The sequence below is a fragment of the Balaenoptera acutorostrata genome, chromosome 5, assembly GCF_949987535.1.
Source record: "Balaenoptera acutorostrata chromosome 5, mBalAcu1.1, whole genome shotgun sequence".
NCBI classification, from domain to species: Eukaryota; Metazoa; Chordata; class Mammalia; order Artiodactyla; family Balaenopteridae; genus Balaenoptera; species Balaenoptera acutorostrata.
In genome coordinates, this window is record NC_080068.1 from 141,171,551 (window position 1) to 141,195,005 (window position 23,455).

Sequence of the window (23,455 nt, forward strand, 5' to 3'; positions counted from 1 at the left end):
CGAGGCTCTCGGCGGAGGCAGAACATGGCGGAGCTGGGAAGGGTTGCTGTGCGCGACCCGGATTCGCTGCTTCCTGGGGGCTTCTGGGCGGCGGTGGCCGTGTGGGTGGAGAGGCCGCAGGTGACCAACAAGCGGCTGTGTGGCGTTCGCCTAGAGGCCCGGCGGAGCGTCTCCTTGCCCCGGGCCGAGCATGCCGGCCCCCGGCCGAGCTCAGGCCCCGAGCGGGAGGAGCAGGCCCCGGCGGAATGCGGGCCCAAGGAGGGGCCGGGGCACGGCCAGCGTTTCCCCGAGGGGGGGCCGGGCCCTCGGCCGAGCGCAGGCCCCGAGCAAGGCCCCCAGGAGTCCCAGGGCCGGCGCCAGCAAGGGGAGGACCAGCGGGAAGCAGCCAAAGCGCCTCTGCTCTCTGGGGCCCCTGGGCAGCCCGGCAAGGCTGGAGCCGGGGTGGGCGACTTCCCCGCCTCGGACCTGGATTCTCTCTGGGACGATTTCTCCCGAAGCCTCGCCAGCGGCAATCGAGAGATGCTAGCCTTCTTCACCCGCTCCTGGGCGGAATCGCAGCTAGAGGCTCAGCACGAGCTCGACGTGATTCTCAGAACCGTCATCCCGAAAACGAACACGCATTGCCCGCTCAGTGCTCCGAGGAGAGAAATTGTCGTGCAGGGTAAGAGTGTTTCTGATAGTGGCAGGTGCCGAAGATACATAGAGCCGGACACTAGTGGAAGTGGCAAGGATAGGTTTTAATTGGTAATGCGCACTATCACAGTAGGGAGAAGAGTCCAGCGTGAACTGAACTCCACTGCGATTTGTGCAGAGGTGACTGGGCTTTCTACAGGGAGAATGAAGGAAGAGGATGGGGCGGTAGAGTCAGGGAGGTGAAAAACTAACCAGAAGCAGGAAAGGTGGGGGATCAGTCCATGTGACACCCATCTGGGTTTGCTAACTGGTGCCTGTGGATGTTAGGTCCTCCCCTCCCACAGAGGCGGTCACAGGGGCTCTTGTTCAGGTGTGGGCTGGAACAGTCTCTTCTTCTCTCAGCCTTGAGTTTTTTCAGGTGGGCACTTTAAGGGGGCCTAGGGTCATGCTAGGGATGTGGTCTTGAGCTGTTGGGAACTGTGACAGTGTTTGTTCGGGTCTTCATAGGCCAAGGTTGAACCCTAATTGACCCAGGCCTCAGAGGAGCCTGCCTAGAGTTTGGTCCCGAGGAGAGTCTTTCGCAGAGGCTGCAGTTAGATTAAAAACCAGCCAGTAAGTGAAGAGGCACTAAAGGCACCTAGTCTGCCAGTTTCCTTGCCATGCCCTAGGGAGGTTGTAGATTTTTCATTGTTTTTGGAGGGGGCACGTAGAAATGTGAATCCTTAGTACAGAGGGTGGGGTTGTGGATTGGGGTGGTGTCTGGAAGGCTTGGGGAAGACGGTGAAGGAGCGCTGGACCATGAGTGGTAAAGAGGAATTTACTAGGTAAAGGGATAAGGGAAAAGGCCAGCTCCTGGGGCAGCTCGTAGAGGCCTCCCTCCATCTCAGAGCCGCACCCGTGCCGAATTTGTCTCATGCTCAGAGCCTCGTTGGCTTCCCCTGCTGCTGCATCTTTTCTGCCTCTAGCTGGAGACGGCTCTCAGCTGTTCAGGGCTCACGTGGCTAGGCTGAGCCCACCTGCGTAATCCAGGATACCCTCTCTCTCTTCCAAGGTCCGTAACCCTCGTCACATCTGTAGAGTCCCTTTTTGCCATGAAACAACTCCGTGTGGTCACAGGTTCTGGGTGGCAGGGTGCGGGTGTCTCTGGAGGTTGTTCTGTCCACCACAAGCAGCGATGCTGAATTACTGGTGGGTGCGTACCCCCTCCCCGCCCCCCAATGCTGTGGGCCTCTGTGCCCCTGTAAGACTCTTGGCAGGTGTCCCCTCCTCCAGGAGGCCCTCTCTGACCCTGCTGCCCAGACTAGTTTAGGAGCCCTTCCAGCTTTGATCACCTTTTACACTTCACCTCTCCCGGCCTGAGGGGATGAGCGCATCTGCCCACGAGGCCTTCAAACGTGGATGTCTGCATTCTCACATGGGCTTCACGGAAGAGCGGGGCCGGCTAAGCCTGTCCTCTTCCTCTTGGTGAGCATCGCTCCTCCACAAGGGGCGCCCTTTCAGGACTACGCTCAGCTCTTTGAACACGGCTGCTCCGAGTGGCGTGGTGCAGGCTCCGGGATGCGGCCGTGGCCAGGACATTCGCTGATGTAAATCGAGTGGGGAAAAGCCCTGGGGGTTGAAGGCACGGTGGATTCAGTACTATTTTTTTGAGACCACTTTTGATGAGACTCTGAACTAAGCAGTTTTAATTGATCATCCCTATCTTTTTTTCCCCAGATGTCCTCAATGGAACTGTAATTTTTTTACCTTTGGAAGAAGACAATGAAGGGAATTTAAAGGTCAAGACGAGCAACGTGTATCAAATTCAGCTCAGTCATAGCGAAGGAGAATGGTGAGGACTGGAAAACTTATTCCTTTCTCTCAATGATTGATGCCTTAAATCGATGATTTTTTTAAATTAATTAATTAATTTTGGGGGGCTGCATCGGGTCTTTGTTGCTGCGCGTGGGCTTTCTCTAGTTGCAGTGAGCGCGGGCTACTCTTTGTTGCAGTGCACGGGCTTCTCATCGCGGTGGCTTCTCTTGTTGCGGAGCACGGGCTCTAGGCGCATGGGCTTCAGTAGTTGTGGCACACGGGCTCTAGAGGACAGGCTCACTAGTTGTGGCTCTACGGCACGTGGGATCTTCTGGACCAAGGCTCGAACCCGTGTCCCCTGCATTGGCAGGTGGATTCTTAACCACTGCGCCACCAGGGAAGCCCCAGTCAGGGATTTCCTTAGGCGGCTGTAAGATTCCGGTCACCAGGGAGCAGCAGGGACTCTCTCTCAGGCGGTTCAGGTTTGTGGGAATGTGTTTTCTAGTTGGCGTTTCCCTGACGCGTCCTTGTCCCTGTTGGCACCTGGGTGGTCATAGCCTGGCTGGAGGGCCCGTACGTTCCGTGTAGCCTTGATGGTTAGTAGCACCGGGTTCTAGCACCGAATTCAAATAAACACAATCCTTTCGTTATTTTGTTATTTCTTACACCTTGGTAATGGGTGGTAAGTGGAACCTTCTTTTTTATTGTCCACTGAGGCTCACGTGGTCTTAGATATAGTGGGTATTCTGTGATGTTTATTATAAAAGCAGCAGTTTCATCCGTTCCCTTAATTCCATGTGGTGTTTGGGCCTGTCTGGAAAGTGTGAAATTTGATTTACTTCCATTTGGTATTTTTTAAATGAAAAAGTCAGAGGCTAAGGTTAAATCACTCGCTATTCTTCTGCTGATGTTTTCCTGAGAGCCACATGGGTCTATTCTTTCAAGACAACCTTGGGGATGAGCTTTGCATATGGTTTCATAGAGAGCTGAGGGGTACATTGGGAAGAGCTTGGTTTTGGAGTCACGTAGACCTGGGTTTCCCCACCAGCATTGAGCTTGGGTACGTTGCCTCTGTGGCCCTCAGTCTTCTCACCTCTGAAACGGGTTTAATCATTTTTGAGCCCCCCAGGAGGGGGCTGGGCTGGACTTACCAGGGACCTGTTGCAGGCTTACACGCTGGGTGGAATACTCAGGGTCTGCTGGGGCGAAGCCTCTTGCCAGTTGTTAAATGCTCCCCGAGGGGCCTTGCCCCGATGCCCTTTCCTCTCCCCTGGAGAGTGAGGGCAGACCCTGTGGGAAAGCTGGTGTGCCCGTGTGGGTCACCCAGGGGGCGCCGATGCCGGAGCTGCAGGGTGCGCGCTGGAGGCTGCTGTCCCCTCGCCTGGTTGGGGAAGCCCGGCCCGAGTCCGGCCGCGGCAGGCGCTCAGTGTGGCTGATGCGGTGGAATCCCAGCCCCTGTTCTCCATGAGCTTCTGAGTGCCCGGGTGGCTACTCCCCACCTTTCCCGGCTGACATCTCCTGTCCCCGGGGACACCTGGGAAAGAGCGTGGGGCCCAGGAAGAGCAGAGGAAAGGCCCGAGGCCATCAGCCCCAGCAGGATAGCTTCCGAGGGGAAGGGACGGGAAAGGTGAGCATCTTGGGGCGTGTCTCTCAGTGGACACTGGGCACCTGTTACTTACGGGAGTGAGCTGTGTCCCTTTGATGTGCCTGGTGGCAAAAGCCTGACAGTCCAAACTCTCAGCAGACGGGCCACCCCTTGCCCTTGCCCCCGCCCCGCGCCTGCCCCTGCCCCAGCTCCGCCCCCCGCCCCGCCCCAGCCCCGCCCCAGCCCCACCCCCTCACCCAGCCGCCTGTGCTTCTGCTCCTTCTTAGGGGCCCCCATTGAGCGCCACCTCCTTCTCTGTGCGCCAGCGAACTTGATGCTTCTCCCCTTCATCGCACTGCCTGGATCGCAGCCTCGGCGGATGTGTTGTCGTGACCTGGGCCCGCGGGTTGCGCGTTTACTCAGCGCCCAGACAGCGAGCGCCCGCTGTGATCAGGCACTGCTGGGGCCCGGGTCGAGCAGCGAACAGAACAGACAGGGCCGCGGCCTCTGCGCTCTGGTGGCAGAGGACACACGGTGACCTAGAAGGCCTGTGAGCCACAGGGACTGTGTATGTGTCCTCAGCTTGGTGACCGAGCACTCAGCTTTCTGGATGGGAGATACTCAGTGGACCAGCGTTCTACATCTGGGTAGCACATGTGAAACGTATAAAACCTAGAGAAGTTAAAGAAATCCATAGATGTTTTAGAATCTAGCTAATCAGTGCATGAAGTGGGAGGTGAGAGGAACTTCGTCGTTTGCCATCCTTCTGATGGGCTTCGTAAGTTGTGTAAATGCATTTTAACAACGTTTGCAAGAGAGGAGGAATTCTTGCTGCTTTTTAAATGTGTTTTTCTCTGTAGGATGAAAATTCTGTAACTAGTTCCAGATTGTCTTGTGTTTGGGGTACAATATTTTGTCATCGTAGCTGTCTTAATTTCTCTGTTCTTTTGGCAAAGAAATGTGTAGTTTAAAAATAAGAATTGAAACCAGCTCTGCTTATTCATATTTCTCTTATTTTCAAAGGTTCATATCTGTTTTAATTTTCTGTCCAGAAAGATGGCATTCAGATGGCATTGTGTATCCCAAACCCACCTGGCTTGGAGAAGAGTTGCTGGCCAAACTGGCCAGGTGGTGTGTGGGGAGCAGGCAGAGTGGGTTCAAAAGCACCCTGTCCCTCATTTCCATCATGAAGTACAGCAAGGCTTACCAGGCGCTTAAAGAGAAGTATAAAGACATGGTCAAGGTAATTCTGGGGAAAGACGTCTGTGACCTCCCCCACCCCCATTTAAACGAGGTGATATACCAAGCTACTGCAGGTAACATTGTTTCGCCTGTGTGCTACAGATGCAGACATTAAGTCAAAACATACCCACCTGAAGTCCCACATTGCAGCCTGTACTTTGACATAGTTAGGGATGCAGACCATAAAAACATTGGCAGTTACGCTGTGGAAAAGGATTTGGTTTTTTTTGTTTTGTTTTGTTTTGGCACGTTACTATTTTTTTTCAAGAGAACAAAAGGAAAATAATTTAATTTAAAATAATTGAATATTTAAATACTAAATTACCATAATTCTTTAGTACAAACATAAAGGTATTTGAAAAAAATACATGAAAAATTAAAGTACAAAAGCATATACTTCCAAAAAGGAGACAAATCTTGTAAAATGTCCTTAACTTTAAGATGTAAAAAGAAGATAACAGCAAACATCTGTGTATTCACACCCAGCTTAAGAAATAAAGTATCACAAGCATATCTCCATTTATTGTGCTTTGCAAATATTGTATTTTTTACGAATTGAAGGTTTGTAACGGCCCTGCACGGAATAGGTCTGTTGGCACCATTTTCCAACAGCGTTTGCTCACTTTGTATATCTGTGTCACATGTTGGTAATTTGCACAATATTTCAAACTTTTTCATTATTATTATATTTGTCATGGTGACCTGTGATCAGTGACCTTTGATGTTACTACTATAACTCACTGAAGACTCAGATGATGGTTGGCATTTTTTAGCAATCAAGTATTTTATTTTTTGGCTGCGCCAGGCGGCTTACGAGATCTTAAGTCCCCAGCCAGGGGTTAAACCCACGCTCTCTGCTGTGAAAGTGCTGAGTCTTAACCACTGGACTGCCAGGGAATTCCCAGCAATGAAGTATTTTTTAATTAAAGTACGTCCGTTGTTTTTTTAGACTCAATGCTATTGCACACTTAATAGACTACTCTGTAGTGTAAACGGAACTTTTATATGCACTGGAAAGCCAAAAAGTCTGTGTGACTCGCTTTACTGCAATATTTACTTTGTTGGGGTGTCTGGAACTGAACTCGCAGTATCTCCAAGGCGCCTGTGCTAACAGAGTTGAACTTGCTTTGTCCTCTTCCTGTTCGTATCTCCCTCCCTTGTCCTAGAGGTAACCGCAGTTCATCGTTGCCGTGTGTTTTTGTATCAGTCCCCTCCCGCTGTGTAGCAAAGCATCCCCCAGAGTCTCAGGCGTGAAACAGTAACCACCCGTTCCTGCTGGAGCTGGCTGACCTCTGCTGGGTTCCCCTTCTCTCCCAGGTCCTGGCCTAGTGGTCCTTCATTATCGTACTGTTTAGTACCTTTAAGAAGGGACTTCTTTATTCTTCCAGCTTTTAAAATTGTCCTTGGTGAGATGGTTCGTCCAAACTATCTAATCCACTAGACTGGAAACAGAAATCTGAATGTTTAACATTGGCCATTGGTTTTTTTCTCATCTCCCAAACTCCTGTTCTGCACGTTACTGATTTTAATAAAGAGGCCTCACACTTGCACAGCCAGTATTTTCTAGTTTCATAGTACCTGATGGTCATCCTGCATGGTAATTAAGTCAAAGTCTTTATCCCTGCTTTACAGATAGGGAGATGGGGACAAAACAGCTGAGTGACACTCCTGACAAGTGACAGCAACTCACTGACAGACCAGAGGGTGGAGCACTGACCTCCTAACCCCTGCGCCTTTGCGTCCTCGACCCCCCCGCCCCGCCCCTCATTTCCTTGTTTGTCATACTTGTCTAGAGAAGTGATGAGGGTAGTATAGCTCAGCGTTTCCCTCTGATGCCCAGTGGCCCCACCTAAATGTCTTACAGACAATGTCTTTATTCCACAGTCTTGCTTCAGACTCCATTGGTCTCAATGTGTCCTGATACACACAGATGCGGTGAAAATTTACATGTGCCCTTGAAAATGTTGTAGGTGTGGCCTGAAGTAACTGACCCTGAGAAGTTCGTGTATGAAGACGTGGCCCTTGCTGCCTACCTGCTGGTACGACTGCTTGTGGGCTGAGTTCAGGTGGAAGGGCGGGAGGTTGCTACGGGTAGCTCAGGGCTTGTATAGTTCTGTTTGCCAAGGTTGGTTACACAAGTGATTTATTTTTTTAACTTTGCATGGTGCTTTTGCATGAATGTAGAACAAGTCTGAATTGCGAAATGTAACCTCAGGAACTGAACTGAAGCAGTGCTTTCCTAATTAGTAGTCAGCGTGGAACACGGAGATGCTGGCTGCGTGTGGGGGCTGCCGTCGGGGCCCGTCTGAGAAGCACCTGCCTACCCGTCCTCGCGTGCGGTCTTTCTAGTTCTAGACCTTCTCGGCTGCCTTGCTGACCGCCTGGATCTGGGCAAGCCTTTAACTTCATAGTCTTGATTTTCTCATCTATGAGATGTTTAGAGGAGATACCTTCCAATTTCCTTTCACCCGTAATTCTCTTAGTCTTCGAAATAACGTTGCTTCTCAAAGCACACAAAGCTTGAAGAGTTGAGAGAACGCCTGAAGGAGCTAACAGTAATCTGTACAGCCTTTGCCCAGAGACGACCACGTGAACGTGGACTCTGGGTGGAAGAAGATGGCTTCGATGCCCGCGCGGCGTCCGGCCGGGGACGTGGGCGAATCCCGCCTCCCTCTGCTCACCCGGGCGTCACCTGTGCGGAGGCCCAGGGCCTCGGAGGAGGCCGCTCCTCCTGTGCGCAAGAGGATCTGTCGTTCCACGTGGGGTTGTGTCTGAATTACTCTGGCGTAGAGTGAATCACAAACTGACTTTGGTTTCTTTTTTCTGTTTTCTTAGATTCTGTGGGAAGAAGAGAGAGCTGAGCGGGGAGAGCCAACCAGGCAGTCCTTTGTCGACCTCGGCTGTGGGAACGGCCTCCTGGTCCACATCCTGAGCAGCGAGGGGGTAAAGCATGCTCGGGGCCGTGTCTCGTACCTTTGCTAGAGCGTCTTCAGGCCCAGCGCGAGGTCTTTCTCTGCTGGCCCGGTCTGGGCTCAGAGGCGGCCTGGCTGCCGGCGTAGTGGCCGGTTGTGAACTGTGGCGCAGGCAGCTTGTAAACAGGACCAGAGGCAGGGGTCTCGTTAGACTGGAAGAGGGCTCTCAGGCACTCGGCCTGTGGGACCACACGCTTCCAACAGCTCTCCTGTTTTTGTTGTCAGTATTTTCTTGGGAAAACCCACCATTTCAAGGCACAGGGAGGGGAATATAAAGGATAAGGTGGGTTCTGCCCTAGAGAAGTTTAGATTCTAGCTCAGAGGACAGTCAGGCACCCGTATATTGTATTGATACACATACATATGTAAAACTGTGATCGTCAGTCTTGCACCCATTTTCTGGATTGTGAAGCAGAGGCATTGAGAGCTGAGAACAGCCCCGGCCCTGGGAGCAGTTCAGGACTCGCAAGCGTCAGCTTTTCCCCGGCGTCTCGCAGCGTCCAGCGAGACCAGTGACCTGGGTGCAGCAGTGCCGTCACCTGGCCCAGTGAGCTTCGTGCTCGAGAGTGACAGTGGGGATTGAAGCCCAATGGTGGTGACCCGAAGGCTGGTTTTCTTGTGACCATAGCGTCCTGCCTTAAGGACAGACACATTTGTCCTCACCTGTGGGACTTTGGAATGGGGCTGTTAGATGGGCCTTTCTGAGGTGCTTTGTAAAACAGGCTGTAGTTGTGACCCCTGTGGACAGGTTGTCTGTGGGGTGTTAGCGTGCCTGGTGGCGACTAGGAGCCAGTGGGTGGAGACACGGGGGTGGGGCCCCGGGAGAGCAGCGTGTGGTCAGGGTGCGCTGGGTGAGAATGACCCTGGGGACGAGGCTCGTCTGGGGGCTGGAAGCGAAGGTGAGCCCGGGAGCTGAGCTTGACCAGCTCAGAGGAGCCGGCGCCCTTTCCGGGCAGGCGTATTTCCCGGGGCTGCGTGTGGCCGTGGAGGTGTTCCCACGCCTTGGCTCTGCTCCCCCTTCGCAAAGCCTCGGCAGCACAGGTTCCGTCTGTGCCCTGCAGGATGCGAGTGTCTGTTCTCAGCAGCCGAGGAGCTGAGGGTCTCCTGCACTTCACGCAGGGGGTGATACCTGCAGAGTTTGATTTGTTCTTGCTAATTTATTATGGTGTACTGACCTTAACCTTTGATTCCTGAAATTCCTCGTTTCAGCATCCAGGCAGAGGGATTGATGTCCGAAGACGAAAAGTCTGGGACATGTACGGACCAGAGACGCACTTAGAGGTACTGGCTCTGTCCCTTCCCTTGACCTCAGCGCGGTTGTTTTAAGGGGTGTCTCTGTGTACGGGCCAGTCAGAGATGCTCATAACCACAGCAGTCCACATTCGTCTCAGCGCTCTGAGACTGTAAAAACGGATGAAGCTTTAGACCTCCACAGCCTTCCGGTTAAACCGAAGGAGGGATGCCGGAGCTGGAGGCATGTCTCCTTCCCCGGGTCTGCCGCAGGCCCTTTGCATCTCCTGTGGGTGCCCGAGGGGGCTCTTGGCTGCCTTGGGGGCAGGGGCGGAGGACGACCCCTCCTCTGCATCTCCTCTGGTGCCTGGGACAGGCCGCACGTTCAGACCTCCACTAGGCAGTGGGTGCCCAGCCTGCCAGGACCGGGCCGGGGCGGGCACCATGGGCGGTCCTGCTGTGTGAGCAGCGTGGCCAAGAGTGGCCTCCAGCAAGACGGCGAGCTGGCGAGGAGTCGGGGGAGGGGAGCGCAGTGGAGGGGCCGGACCGGGCCGCACACGTGCAGCCGTCCAGCGGAGACGGACAGCACGCCTGGCCTCAGTCGTGACCGCGGGGCTACAGGGAGCCCCGTCCGCCCCGCCGTGGTCCAGGGCAGCTCCGAGCCATCAGAGAGCAGGGTCTCCTCCGCAGCACCCCATGGCAGGTCTGGGCTCTAGCGTTTCCCGGCGTTGGTCTCTTAAGAGCCCAGGCCTCCAAGCCGGCAGGGGAGCGCGGCAGTGGGGCCGCACCCTTGGCTCCGGGGCGCCGTGGGGCCTCTGCTGTCCAGCTGCCCGCATCGCCTCTAGACCCCGTTCCCGCGCGAAGACGCGCGGGGGTGACTGGGACGCCACGTCTCATCTGCTTGAGGGCAGGATGCTGGCCGGAGAAATGAAAAGGGCATTTGCTTTTCATTGTGGGGAATGTCAGGAATATACCAAAGTGGAGAGAAGCGCGTGCCAAACCCCAGAAGCTCATCAGCCCGCCTCAGCGATTCTTTTGTCTCATTCCTCCCCGTCCCCAACCACAGCATCCGCCCAGCCGTGGTTTCGAAGCAGATCTCGGGTATATCATTTCATCTATGAAAAGAAAACGAAAGTTTCAAGACTTACTTGGATATTTTCTCTTTGCCTTTCTATTAAAGTCGAGAATATTATTGCAAAATATAAAAAGATTGGAGGAAGGGAGGTTTGTTGCAGCTGCCCGACAGCTTTTTATTTGCTCAGTTTCTCATTATATTTTTATACTTTACTTTATGCTACAAGGGTTTACATTTGCTTGTATGTTCATACATTACAATAAATTAGAACATTTAAAAAAAAATCTCAGGTTTGAGGAATGGTGGTAAACCAGATGAAGGACTAGGGGAGGCTCTGCAGCTACGTGTACAGACCACGTGTCCTTACGCAGGTAATAAAATTGGGCTCTGAATTTTGATGAGGCTGATGATCAAAGCTAAGGGAATAACGTGGTTGATTCCAAAATCCCCTGTGTCCCAGGTGAAAAAGCAAAATAATTTCTTTGGGTAAAAAGTTCACACAGCAGTTGAATAGGCTCTGTTTAAATCATGACCCCAAGGAAGAGCTGGCTGGCACAATGTGCCCCTTGGAGAACAGGTGGAAGATTCTAGTTCTTTATTCGAGGTTCCCTGTGGAGTGGGGGAAACCCCACCCCATCACTCAGTCAAGGCCTGCTAGTAGGAGTGCTCTGTCTCACCTCTCGTGGATTTTTTTCTCGTTACACCTGGACCTCTGGTCGCGGAGCTGGAAGAGTCCCGCGTGTTCCGGTGTTAAACGTGAGGGTGGAGGCTGGCCACGCTTCGAGGACACCTCTGCTCTAGAAGAACGTGGCCAGGAGCGAGCCTGCCTTTGTTGGCAAGGGCTTGGGGCTGTGTGTTTCCTAGTAAATGGCTGATTTCCACGAATAGGCACAGTCTGGGCATTCGAAGGCCAAGCATGGGGTACAACTTTCCTTTATTTCAAAAACCTCATTTGATTGTAAGCAAGAGACAGTTAAGAAAAACACATGCTTTTGATAACAGCATTGTGATGAGCACAAAGTGTCCTAATTTTGTTTGTGAAGCTCTGTAGGAAATAGGAATATTGCAATTTGCCATATTCAAAATCCCAAAACTGTTTCTAAGACAGGTAGAGCTTTGTTGTCTAGCATGTTGGAAAGAAAACTGTAAATGTGATTATGATAATTACTAAGCGTAATTTGTTTTTGTAAATGTAGACCATTTAAAGAGGCAGGCAAATTTAAATGTAGACTGGGTGGGAAGAAAGAATAAATAGTATCAAAAGTTTGTTTTGCCTACTTTTGAATTACGTATAGACCATTTTCAGTATTTCACTGAAATACTGTTTTCAGCATTTTAACATATGTGAAAATAGCACATATGCTTATTCAAGAACCAAAAAGATGAATTTAAATTCAATTTTTGTATCCATCAGCTTTGCAAAACACTCCAGTGACCTTGAAAGGTGAGTGTTAACATCACGTCTTCCCCATTTGTTCTGACCGAGAACTAACACGTCTGCTTACTTGCCTTGGGGGTTCATTCTTCAATTCTAAGATTAGAGGATTTTGAGTGGTTATATAGTCTCTTTTGTCTCTCTTTCCAGTTTTTTTTTTTTACCCTTTTTTTTACATTGAAGTATAGTGAATTTGCAGTGTTGTGTTAGTTTCGGCTGTAGTCTCCAGTTCTCACTGACAGCTTCACCATTGAGACTGTTGACTTTGATAATTAATGACGGCCTGCTGATTAGCAGAAAGGATAAGGTGTTCACTTAAAGTTCTTAAATCCTCAAAGCAAGCTGTTCCCAGCTTAACTACAGAAACTATCACAGTGGTGAACATGCCTGTTCAGTGGGTAAAAACTTGCTGTCTGAGAGTTCACAAAAGATAATAGCGTAATAGCAAAGGCTGGTGCACACTTCTGTAAATTCTTCCTATATTTTCTCTTTTCACAGATGCGCTCATTCCGTGGGTTGTGTAAGTGCATCAGGTTCTATGTCAAGTCAGCCTCAGACCTCCCAGCTTTGCGCCCACCCCTCTGCAGGCCGTTTCTTGCTCCTCCTCCTGCCAAAAGTAAAACGGTTCACATGTCCCCTGTCTCCTTTAGCTGCTCTTATATTTATGTGAAAAGGCTATTTTTAATATCAAAAGGAGATGAGCACCCAGAAGCGTTGGCTCATCCGGCGCAGCGATGATGCTAAAAGTTGTCAGTAGCCGTGCCCTCGGGCAGGCCGGGCCGGGCACACACTTCTTCACTCCTGGCCCAGCTTCCGCCTTTTGCAGATGAAGACCTGCAGCCCAGAGGGTTTGAGACCGGGCCGGGAACAGCTGCGGTTCTGCAGGGGTGGCTGCGTTTGTTGTTGCCCTCTGTGCTCTGATTTTATTTACTAGACGTTTAGTCTTGTTCCGTGTCTTCCTTTTAGGAAAGTGCAATCACACCAAATGATAAGACCCTCTTCCCGGACGTCGATTGGTTAATCGGAAACCATTCTGATGAACTGACGCCGTGGATACCTGTGATTGCGGCCAGGTGAGTAGGTGGAGGTGTCAGCACAGTGGTGTCTGGGGATGTTTTGTTGCCTGAACCTCGCCGTCCAGAACCGTAGCCACTGGCTGCTTGTGGCTATGGCGTACTTGAAACGTGGCTGGTCCAGATTGATGAGATGATCATCTGTTGGATATATTGGGTTAAATTTAAAATAAATTCCACCTGTTTTATTTTGCTATTGAAGATACGGATACTAGAAAATATAAAATTATGTATGTGGTTCACACGTCCACATTATATTTTCGTTGTGATTACTTCCACAGTGTTTATATCCAGTGTTGAAAGATGTGTTTTTCCTAATAACAGGAGGGTTTGTCTTTCAGTGTAAAGACCCTCTGCTGAAATGTTTGTCTCTTCAATTTTGGGCTCTCTGCCTCAGTCAGACTTCTTTAAGATGCACGTTACCTTGCTGCCCTTTCATATTTCATTGCCGAGTCTCTTTTATCCAAGGTTCTTTTGGACTATTCTATTTATTTATTTTTTTAATGCCCTCCCCCCCTTTTCTTTTAGGTACAGTTGATTTACAATATTATGTAGTTTCAGGCGTACAACATAGTGATTAAAAATTTTTTTGGTCGTACTGTATTTGTAGTTATCATAAAATATTTCCTGTGTTCCCTGTGCTGTACAACATATTCTTGTAGCTTATTTATGTTATACATAGTAGTTTGTACCTCTTAATCCTCTACCCCTGCCTCACCCCTCCCCGCTTCCCTCTCCCCACTGGTGACCACTAATTCATTCTCTATATCTGTGAGTTGTTTCTTTTTGGTTATTTTCATTCGTTTGTTTTATTTTTTAGATTCAGCATACAAATGATAATGCACAGTATTTGTCTTTCTCTGTCTGACTTCATTTCACTAAGCATAATACCTTCCAGGGCCATTCTTTTGGACTTTTTTAGAATAATATAGGTCAAGGAGCAAATCATAATCTTTTTTGTGCTTACCTCTGAAATTTCCTGTCCAACAGCTGAAATCTCCAAGTACTTCAGAAAGTTTTAGATTACAGTTGATGATCATAATTGCAATAGAAAAAAAATATTTTTAATAAAAGTAATTAGATTCATATTTAATTGAAAAGATACTATGCTACATTGTTTCTAGAAATTAAATTGGGGAAGGCTATAATGCTTCTTTTTATATAAAAAACAAAATTAGCCAGTAGCACATCGTTTGCATTTTGCCCTGACACACTATTGCCGTGTGGCTTTCTGGGGAATTTTCTTTATTGAATCTGTTTAAGACTTTGGGTTTCCGTGTCGCTGATTGTCTTTGAAGGTCTTCCTACAACTGCCGCTTCTTCGTCGTGCCCTGCTGCTTCTTTGACTTCATTGGGAAATACCAGAGGAGGCAGAGCAAGAAGACCCAGTACCGAGGGTACCTGGATTTCATCACCGAGGTGGGGTCGACCTGTGGCTTCCACGTGGAGGAGGATTGTCTTAGGATTCCTTCCACCAAGAGGGTGCGTCCTGGTCACCTGGGCTGTCCTCGGCGGGCGACACGTGGTGTTTAGATGGAAAGCTTGGGGCCGTCCTTGTCACAGAACCGTAGACGACACTGGGATGGTTGCAGGTGTGACTGTCTCAGAGGTGCCCTTGCTGATCCCAACATCCCCGTCACTGGCGGGTCCAGAGGCTTGTTCTGTGCCTGCAGTCCCCTGCTTTGCAGGCGTTCTGGCACTTCCTTCTCCAGCCCTGTGGCAGCTCTGCAGGAACCCTCAGCGGGTCTTCATCCCTTTTCCAGAAACTGTGACTGCCCCTCGGGGACCCTCCCAGAGTGGGTGTCAGCTTGGCTTCTCTACGGGTTTCTGGCCGTAGTGCTGCCTGCGGCTGAACGCTCTAACTTCTGACTTAGGGTCCCAAATGACTGGCTGAAATCGCTTCAGAAGTTCAAAATGATTTCACATTTCCTCATTAAAAGACTCATTGATTCAGATTTACTTGAAATGAATTTTTCCAGGTAGAAATTGACCCTTGCACTGCCTGTGACCCTGCCAGGTGGTCGGGGCTGACCTGCTCACCACGCAGGGGGCTTGAACTTATCAGAGAGTCAGGGGAACCGTTGACATCGGTTTTATTAATCTCTGGTAACTTTCTTTCATGAGACTCTATGGCCGTCAGTGCTTTTTGTGAAAAACTAAACACAAAAACCTGTCATCCGATCTCAGCTTGATGGCTTGACAGTGGTGAAAAGGATCGAAGGTTTGAGCTTGACTCTGGGCTCTGCCACTTCCTAGCAGTGCATTCGGGGGCACAGTACAGACACTCCCTGCCCGTGTCCTCACTGCCAACGAGGGGGAGCAGCTCGCCGGCCGGCGCTGGGCCCTCACTCGGGCTCCCCTGCCTGCGCTGGGCCCTCTGTCGGCTTCAGTTACGTCACTGCTGTCGCTGCTCAGGATCGTTTTGGAACGTCCTTTAGGGCTCACCTTCAGAGCCTTCATGTCATTCTATTAAATGTCCTCTCTTCTGGCAAGTCAGCCTTCTGAGGTTGGAATGGAATTCTGCTGGAGTCTGGGTCACGTAGGTACGAAGAGCCTACAGTTTTGATGTTTGCATTTGCTATTCCGTTACTGGTTGCTGGAGACCATGGAGCATTGCTTAATCTCTCCGAACCTCAGTTTCCATATAACTGGGGGTCAGATGCAAGTGCGGGTGTCCACACACAGCAGCTGTTAATTGAGGACTGATTACGTGCCCCGCCTTCTCATTCCACGCACACAGAAGTTGTCACCTGCCCAAGATCACACATTCAGCAGGTGGCACAGCTGGAGAGCAGTGAGGGGTGGCTCTGATGCAACCAGACTCGCCTTCATCGGGTTCGGGCCCGGAGAGGACGTCCAGAGACGCTGTACCCACTGCAGCGTCGCCGGACGGGGCCTGGCTCTCCCCGGGGCTCCTGAGGGCAGCCTTCGTCTGGACGTGCGAACGGGGAAGGGGACGGCGTGAACTGGACGTCCCCGCCATGCTGAGTGCTAGGTGCACACGTGCTCTCCTCGCTCTGGCAGCGCTGCCCCTTGAGAGCTCTGGAGGGTTACCGTCAGGGTCTGTGTGTGGGGCGGAAGAGGGGTGCAGTGGGGTGCGGCTGGTTGGCTCAGTAGAGGTGACCTTGGTCTGTCGTGTCTGTTAGGCTCTGTGGAAGTGTGAGGAGTGAAGCTTCCTGTGGGCTTTTGCTGATAGTATATTAAGTCATTGATTGGTATGAGTTTTTAAAATAAGGATTCCTTTCATGATGGGTGTCTAAGACATTCGTGGAATTTATTCTCCAGAACAAGAGAGTTCCCTGGAGAACGTTGAAATACGATTGGAAACTGCTAAAGTACTTCTGTGCTCTTTTCACGTGCAGGTGTGTCTCATTGGGAAATCCAGAACATACCCGCCCGCTGGAGAAGATTCTGTGGATGAGCGGAGAACCCGCTACATTAATAGCAGGCCGGGCGGCCCTGTGAGCCCACCTGGCCAGGTCCCTGCCCCTCCTCCACCCGGGGCCGCCGCCGGTGGTGCCGATGGCCCTGAGGGGCGTGGAGCCCTGGACGTCGGGGCCGGGCACACACCAGAGTCCTCCGCTGAAGGGCTCTGGCTGTCTGGATTTCACCCCAGAGAAAAAGTCAAGCGCGTGAGGAACTGTGCTGCCCTCCCTCGAGATTTTATCGACCGAGTGGTTTTGCAAGTGGCGAATTTGTTGTTGGGTGGAAAGCAGTTAAACATGAGAAGTTCTCAGAGCAGGAGTGCGAAGGCCTGGAATCGAGGAGGTAACGACCACCCTGGGTACTGGCTGGGTTTCAGGCAGTGACTCTCTTCTCTTCTTAGAACCAACTTAAAACTGTGTGGTCATTTTTATTTTTATTTTTTTTATTTTTTAAATATTTGGCCGCACCGGATCTTAGTTGCCCACCTGCGGGATCTTCCTTGCGGTGTGCAGGATCTTTTAGTTGCAGCAAGTGGGCTCTTAGTTGCGGCATGCGTGTGGATCTAGTTCCCTGACCAGGGATCAGACCTGGGCCCCCTGCACTGGGAGCGCGGAGTCTTAACCACTGGACCACCAGGGACGTGCCTGTGTGGTCATTTTTAATTAAACGTCAAGTCGTTAGGAGTGTGCAGATGGGCTGAGGGAAGGAGCTTGTTGGTGGGCTGCCGCCCGAGGGGGCTGTAGGGCTTCCTGTGCAGCCAGGCGCTCGCCCTCTGAGTTTTGGGGTCACTGGAGGAGATGGAGGCCCCACCCTCAGCCTGTCGGGGATGCTGCCTGCTGGCCCCGTGGGTGGGCCGGCCCAGGGAGGGGTGAGCAGCGGGTCCTTCTCCCCCCGCAGCGTGGATGGCGCTGTGCTGAGTCTCCTTCTTCATCCTCACGCCCCTCCCATCCCAGCCTCGCAGCTGCACAATCCCCCCTTGGTCGCTGGACTTAGTGAGCCCTGCCCCAGCGTCAGGCTCGGGACCCCCAGTGTGTCTGAGTCCTGCGCGACGTCAGTGAGCGGGTCTGTCCCCAGGACCTCACTCATCCCAGGCTGGGGTCTACCCTCTGCCAGGCATGGCCGAGGGGACGCAGGGTGGGAGGTGGCGGGGTCGGGACACGCACACGTGGAAGGGTGAGAGGCGGCGGTGCGGGGCTGCACGTGCGAGCCCACGTCATGGGGTTCTGGGCGGGGGGTGGGGGGTTAATTTTCCCCGCAGACTTCCTGTCTCCTCTCGGAAGGGGTTTGAGGTGGCTGCGAGGTGGGCTTGGTGCGGGGAATTGCAGTCCCTCCCCCGAGCAGCGGCCGGACCGCGCGGCAGGGCTGGCTTTCCGTGTCTGGGAGGTTCGGTTGTCCTCGGGGGTCAGACACCAGCGCGCGGCCTGGCATCTCAGGTGCGATGGCTCTGCCTGCGGAGTTCCAGCCAGCTGTGGACTCAGTTTAACTAAAGTTCTCGTGTGGGGGAAACCCCGTCTTCCACAGGGAGCCTGTCCTTGGCGGAAGTGGCCCGGGAGCTGGACAGAGACACGCTGCGGAGGCTGAGGCGGGAGCGCGGGGGCCTGCGGACGCTGCTGAGGAACAGCTCGCAGGTGTTCCACGGTGAGGGCTGCGCCGGGGCTCCCTCGGCTCTCGGCGCCTGAGGGTGGGCTCCGCGGTTCCCGAGGCAGCGCGAGGTGGCGCTCGTGCAGATTCCACCACCACCCTCTCCTTCCTTTCCCCCCGTTTTTTAATGAAATGAACCTTATCAGAGAGGAGTTTCAGAGCTAGAGGATAGATCCCCTCATGTGCATCTCAAGTCCCGACAGGACGTGGGTCGCACCTCTGCTTCTGTGATGCTGCCAGCCTCTGCCCGGCACCCCCGGGCCCAGCCCCGCCCCGTCCAGGACGCGCCCCCTCCTCCCACGGAGGGAAGAGCCGCTGGCAGGGCCTCCTGTCGCTGGGGAGCTTTTTCGGGTGGAGCTTCAGTACTTGGCTTTGCTTTGGCCTCTGGCTGCCTGCAAACTGGAAGCATCCTGAGCTCCCATCCAGGCCCTGGGCCTAGAGGAGGGAGGCCTCCCTACCCCGGCCCATGTGCCTGCACCCACTCCTACCCCCCGCCCCCCACACAAACACACAGGCGCCCTGGGATCCAGGTGGGTGGAGGGAGAAGGGCCCGGGGCCTGCGTGCTCTTCCACGCAGGCTGCAGAGCTCTGCAGAACGGGGCGCTGCCACTCCTGCCCTCCTGGAGTTTGCAGCCTGACAGGGAGGGGAAACGTCGCAAATGTTTACATGGGCACCTGGGGTTCCAAGAAGTTCTGTTAAACTTCACCAACATACACAGAGGAGATTCTGTGTACACATCAGCCGGAGGGTCCATCAGTTGTCGTGTTTGCTTCATAAAGCTTTTTCCCCTTTGTTTTTGTGGAAGTATTTTAAGCACAGCCCAGCTGACGTGCTAGTCACCCCCTAAGTACTTCTGTGCGTGGCTTTAAGAATAGTGGGCGTCTTCTTGCATCACCCTAATGTCGTAGGTGACCTTCTCGCCCAGGGAGGCCTGGCCTTACCTCAGACAGGCATCAGGAAGGCTTTGCTTAGGAAATGACATCTGAGCTGGGACTTGGCGAAGTGAACAAGGAAAAGCACTTCAGGCAGAGGGAACAGCGTGTGCGAAGTGGCAGGGTGGGGGCTTGATGAGCGAGGGGGAGGGGGAGGTAGCGCTGGCAGGCTGCAGCCCCCTGTGGCCGTGCGGAGGATTTGGGCTTCTGTGACTGGCAGGGGCATGCTGACTCGCTGTGATGGTGGGGAGGGGCAGGCCCAACCGGACCATGGGCTCATGCAGGCAGGGCCGAGAGGTGGCCGGAGACCAGTGTGTCAGGCTCAGCACCTGCGTGGATGAAGGATGGGGTGTCCGACAAGGAGGACATGCCTGCCTGACCCCACTCTGTCCGTGCTGGGGGCTGCACGCCCAGATGACAGCCTCCCTGTCCCCACTCATCCCCAGGACCTGGCGGGTGGGTGGGCGCTCCGAGCAGTGGGTCCAGCCCCTTGGGACAGGTGCCTTGGGGGTCTGTGTGGGGAGGGGTGACGGGCCCTGCTGGGCTGGGGCCTTTGCAGAGGCGGGGAGGCCACTGTGGCAGCACGGAATAGAAGTCTGTCCCGAGGGCGCTGGCCAGCACTGGGCCTGAAGGCCTTGTCCCGAGCCCCGGGATCTGGACCTATCCCCCCCGCCGCACCTTTGTGCTCCTACCGCCAGGGTGGTCGCCGCGTGACGGGGGCTGTGGGTGGAGGGGCTGCGCACGGAGATGTGGAAGCACATCTGTCCACTCCTCGGCCTGTGGACCTCCTCGGGAGGTGAGCGCTGCCACCTTGTGGTCCCGCCTCCACGCGTGCACCTACCTGAGAGCTCCGTGTGCACCGCCGTGTGTGCACCACCCCGAGGCATACACACCTGTACCACCCGCCCCATGTGTGTGACCCTGAGAGCTCGTGTGTTCACGCCCGCACCACCTTCGGGGGGCCTGGTTGTTTGTCCTTCTAGAGCTAACGTTGGTTTTCATTTCCACTTGACCTCAGTCGGCTAAATGCTGCTGTTGCGGTGGCAGTGAGCCCCGCAGTGGAGCTGGCGGGTCCAGGGTTGGGGGGTGTGGAGGGCAGCCCACTGGTGGGCCGAGAGGCAGGGGGAGGGTGGGCCTTGCGGCTGGGAGTCCCCACCCAGCTGGGCTCCACCGCATGGAGCTTTGGCGACGACAACTCGCTGTGCCCAGGGGGCTGCTCCGCTTTCTGCTGTTCCCAGCATGTTTTTCGGTTTGGTTTCACGAAACAGTGTTCTTTTCTCCCCCGCCATAAATATGCATGTGTGTGATGGGTCTTCTGTGCGGTTTGCATCGAGGAGCACGTTTATTTTTTTTTTTATTTTTTTATTTTTTAAAGAAATTCACGTTCTTTTATTTATTTATTTATGACTGTGTTGAGTCTTCGTTTCTGTGCGAGGGCTTTCTCCAGTTGCGGCGAGTGGGGACCACTCTTCATCGCGGTGCGCGGGCCTCTCACTGTCGCGGCCTCTCCCGTTGCGGAGCACAGGCTCCAGACGCGCAGGCTCAGTAATTGTGGCTCACGGGCCCAGTTGCTCCGTGGCATGTGGGATCTTCCCAGACCGGGGCACGAACCCGTGTCCCCTGCATTGGCAGGCGGATTCTCAACCACTGCGCCACCAGGGAAGCCCAGCACGTTTATTTTTGGAAACACTTCTGAGTAGGTGGCTTGGGGATTGAACTCCAGTGAACATTCTACACCCAGTCATGCAAAAAGTAAGCACCAAAGCTGGGTCTGACCTCTGTAGGAGATTTTTTTTAAACTAGCATGGTTAGTTTTACACGAGTGAGGAGGTGAAAACAGTTTCGGGTGAGCACCTTGTGGGCCGGGCATGCGCCGGGCGGGCGCGGGAGGGCAGGCGCCGCCCTGGGCCGGGCTTGGAGCCCGCGCTCAGCCTTGAGGACACGGACGCAGCTCAGCAGAGGGGGGCCTGCCCAGCCTGGGGGCGGGGGCCTGTCAGCCGGCCTGGCCCCCCGGGACTCGCCGGCCCCTGCCCCCTGCAGGGCCACCCCTCGTCATCAGCGCCTGCTCCACAGGCCGTACAAATCCTGCCTGGGTCCCCTTCCCCCGACCCTGCAGGGATTGCTCTAGAAACGTGGTACGGCCGGTGGAGGGCCCGCTGCGAGCCAGCCCGCCCTGAGGGGAGGGGACGGGCCAGCCTCTGTGGAGGGTGAGGGTCTGCACTCGGCTTTGGTCCCAGCGAGCCCCTCGCCCTCTCGCCCGGCTTTCTCTTGAGCCCGTCCAGGCCGTCAGGGGCTCCTCCTCTTTCTGGGGCACCCACGGCAGGAGTCCGGGGGAGTCCTGCCTCCCAGGCTCCTTGCACACGGCCGGGGGGCTCCGGCCGCCCCGCCCCGGCTAGGGCGTGTCGTTCCCGGCTGTGCCGGGAGGGGCTGCTGTGGGAGCGCCTGTGGAAGGCGGTGGCTGCCTGCCCAGCCGCCGGGCCAGGACAGCCGAGCTCTCTGCGTCTGCCGCCTTGGAAGCAGGGCCGGCCTCCCTTCCGAGGTGCTTCTCGGCCGCCCCCGAGGGTGAATCCCTGCCTTGTGTCCCTTGTGCGGAGAGGCACCTCTGCAGTTCCTTCCTCTGGTTTCAGGGGACAGTTTTCGATAAACATCAGTCTGCAGAGACAGACAGTCTGGTTATTGTTGCAACACGAGGCAATTTGAAAGCGAAATTCAAGCTTGAATGCACACTTTCAAGTTTTCCTTAGAAGTTGGAGAGCCAGATTTGTTCACTAAGCTTCCTTTATTTTTGCTGAGCCTTTCCGTCTCCAGGTGGCTGTATGGCTTCCAGGAAAAGCAGGACGGGTTTGGTTGCTCTGGCCCCGTCTCACGTGGGGGTGTTGGCTTCTCGGGAGGAAACGGCCCAGCGGAAGCTCCCAGCGCAGCTTCAGCCGAGTTGGGGCGACCGGTTCAGGAGGCGTTTGGGCGGCCCCGGGCCCTCCCCCTGCACCGCCCTGGGGTCCTCCAGCGGCCCAGCTCTGCGGTCACCCCGCCCACACAGGTCCCCCCGCCGCATCTCAGCCCCGTGCTGCTCTGTGAAGGCCTCCTGCCCTACCCCTGCCGCCAGGGCTGCCGTGCCCCTACCCCCTACTTCCCGTTTACGTTTGGGGGCTCTGCCTGTAACCCTGGTGGCCCCCGCAGCCTGCCCCTCGTCTCCACCTGCCCGGACAGGGCCTCTCCGCCGCTCCCTCCGCTCCCTCCTCATGATGCGGACGCGTGCCCTCGAGGGCCAGTGCCGCCACGCAGACGTCCTGCCCGCGTGGGGACCACACTCGTGGTCGTCGTTAGCCTTGTTCCACGAGCCGGTGCCCACGAGTGGTCACGCCCGGGTCCTGTCACCACCAGGACCTCCGGCGCCGGCCCCTCGCCCTCCCCCTGGTGTGCGGCAGCTCCTGACGGCTCCCAGGCGCCACAACCCTGTCCTTGCTCCCCCCAGCCCCTCCTCGTGCTCCCGTGTGTGTAGGGGGGACTGCAGGCCGCGGGCAGGTGGGGGGCTGGGGCCACCGCCTGGGATCCCAGCGCCTCTGCCCCTCCCGCCGCCGAGCCTGCCGGGGGCTGCGTCTCCCGTGGCCGCACCCCGGCCCTGGACAGCTGTCCCCACAGAGCCCGGCGACCTGCCCAGCTCGCAGTTCACGCCTCGGCTGTCTTTTCTCCTTGTTCCCACCCCCAGTTCTGGACGGGCGAGTTCGCCTCCGCGACTGGCGGGAAGAGAGGCCTCGGAAGGAAAAGGAACCAGAAGCAAAACGGAGGCTGTTCTCGGAAACCTTCAAAACCCGAATCTGTTGGTTTTTCACTCATCACCCTGACGGTTGTGTTCTGCCTTCGGACCGCTGCCCGTTTGCCCACGGGCCTGGGGAGCTGCGGCCGGCCACCACCAGGAAGAAAAAGCAGCCTCTGTGAGCTGCTCCGCCTGCGTGGAGGCCTGGTGCGGGGACGCCGAGCATGAGGGAGACTCCCAGCTCCGCCGAGCGCTGCGCTTCTGACCTGGTGGCGTTCAAGGTCGTTTTCCTTCCTCCTTCCTCCAGGTTCTCACAGGGGACGTGATCACGCCCCACAGAAGCTAAAATCACTCACCCGTCCCCCCGCCCCTGTCCGAGTGCTGGGTTTGTTTTAAATGTGGTCAGCATCTTTACATCAGGAAGAGAGGGTGACAGTCTCGTGGTGTCTCGTGGCTCAGGAGGTGCAGGAAGTGCTTGAACTGGCCCTTCTCGGTGTGCAGCAGGGTGGCCGCCCTGCCAGCCACTAGCCGCTCCGGGGTTGGCCTCCTTCTCCTGCCCTAGATCTTCTCCCCACAGGTACTGTTAATTCTCATTCCGGGAAAACAAAAAAATCCCCAAATCCCGATGTGCTTCTATTTAAAATTGCGTTTATAGTTTTACA

The 23,455-nt window shown here is 54.5% G+C and overlaps 1 protein-coding gene across 1 annotated transcript; it reads left to right on the plus strand.

The window, feature by feature from the left end:
* Positions 1-23,455, plus strand: TRMT44 (tRNA methyltransferase 44 homolog). The gene is made up of 11 exons (XM_007172308.2): positions 1-661; positions 2,350-2,464; positions 5,036-5,255; positions 7,225-7,293; positions 8,090-8,197; positions 9,436-9,507; positions 12,933-13,039; positions 14,338-14,521; positions 16,402-16,807; positions 17,987-18,103; positions 22,746-23,455. The coding sequence occupies exons 1-11, from the start codon at positions 25-27 to the stop codon at positions 22,973-22,975; spliced, it is 2,265 nt and encodes a 754-aa protein (XP_007172370.1). The 5' UTR covers positions 1-24; the 3' UTR covers positions 22,976-23,455.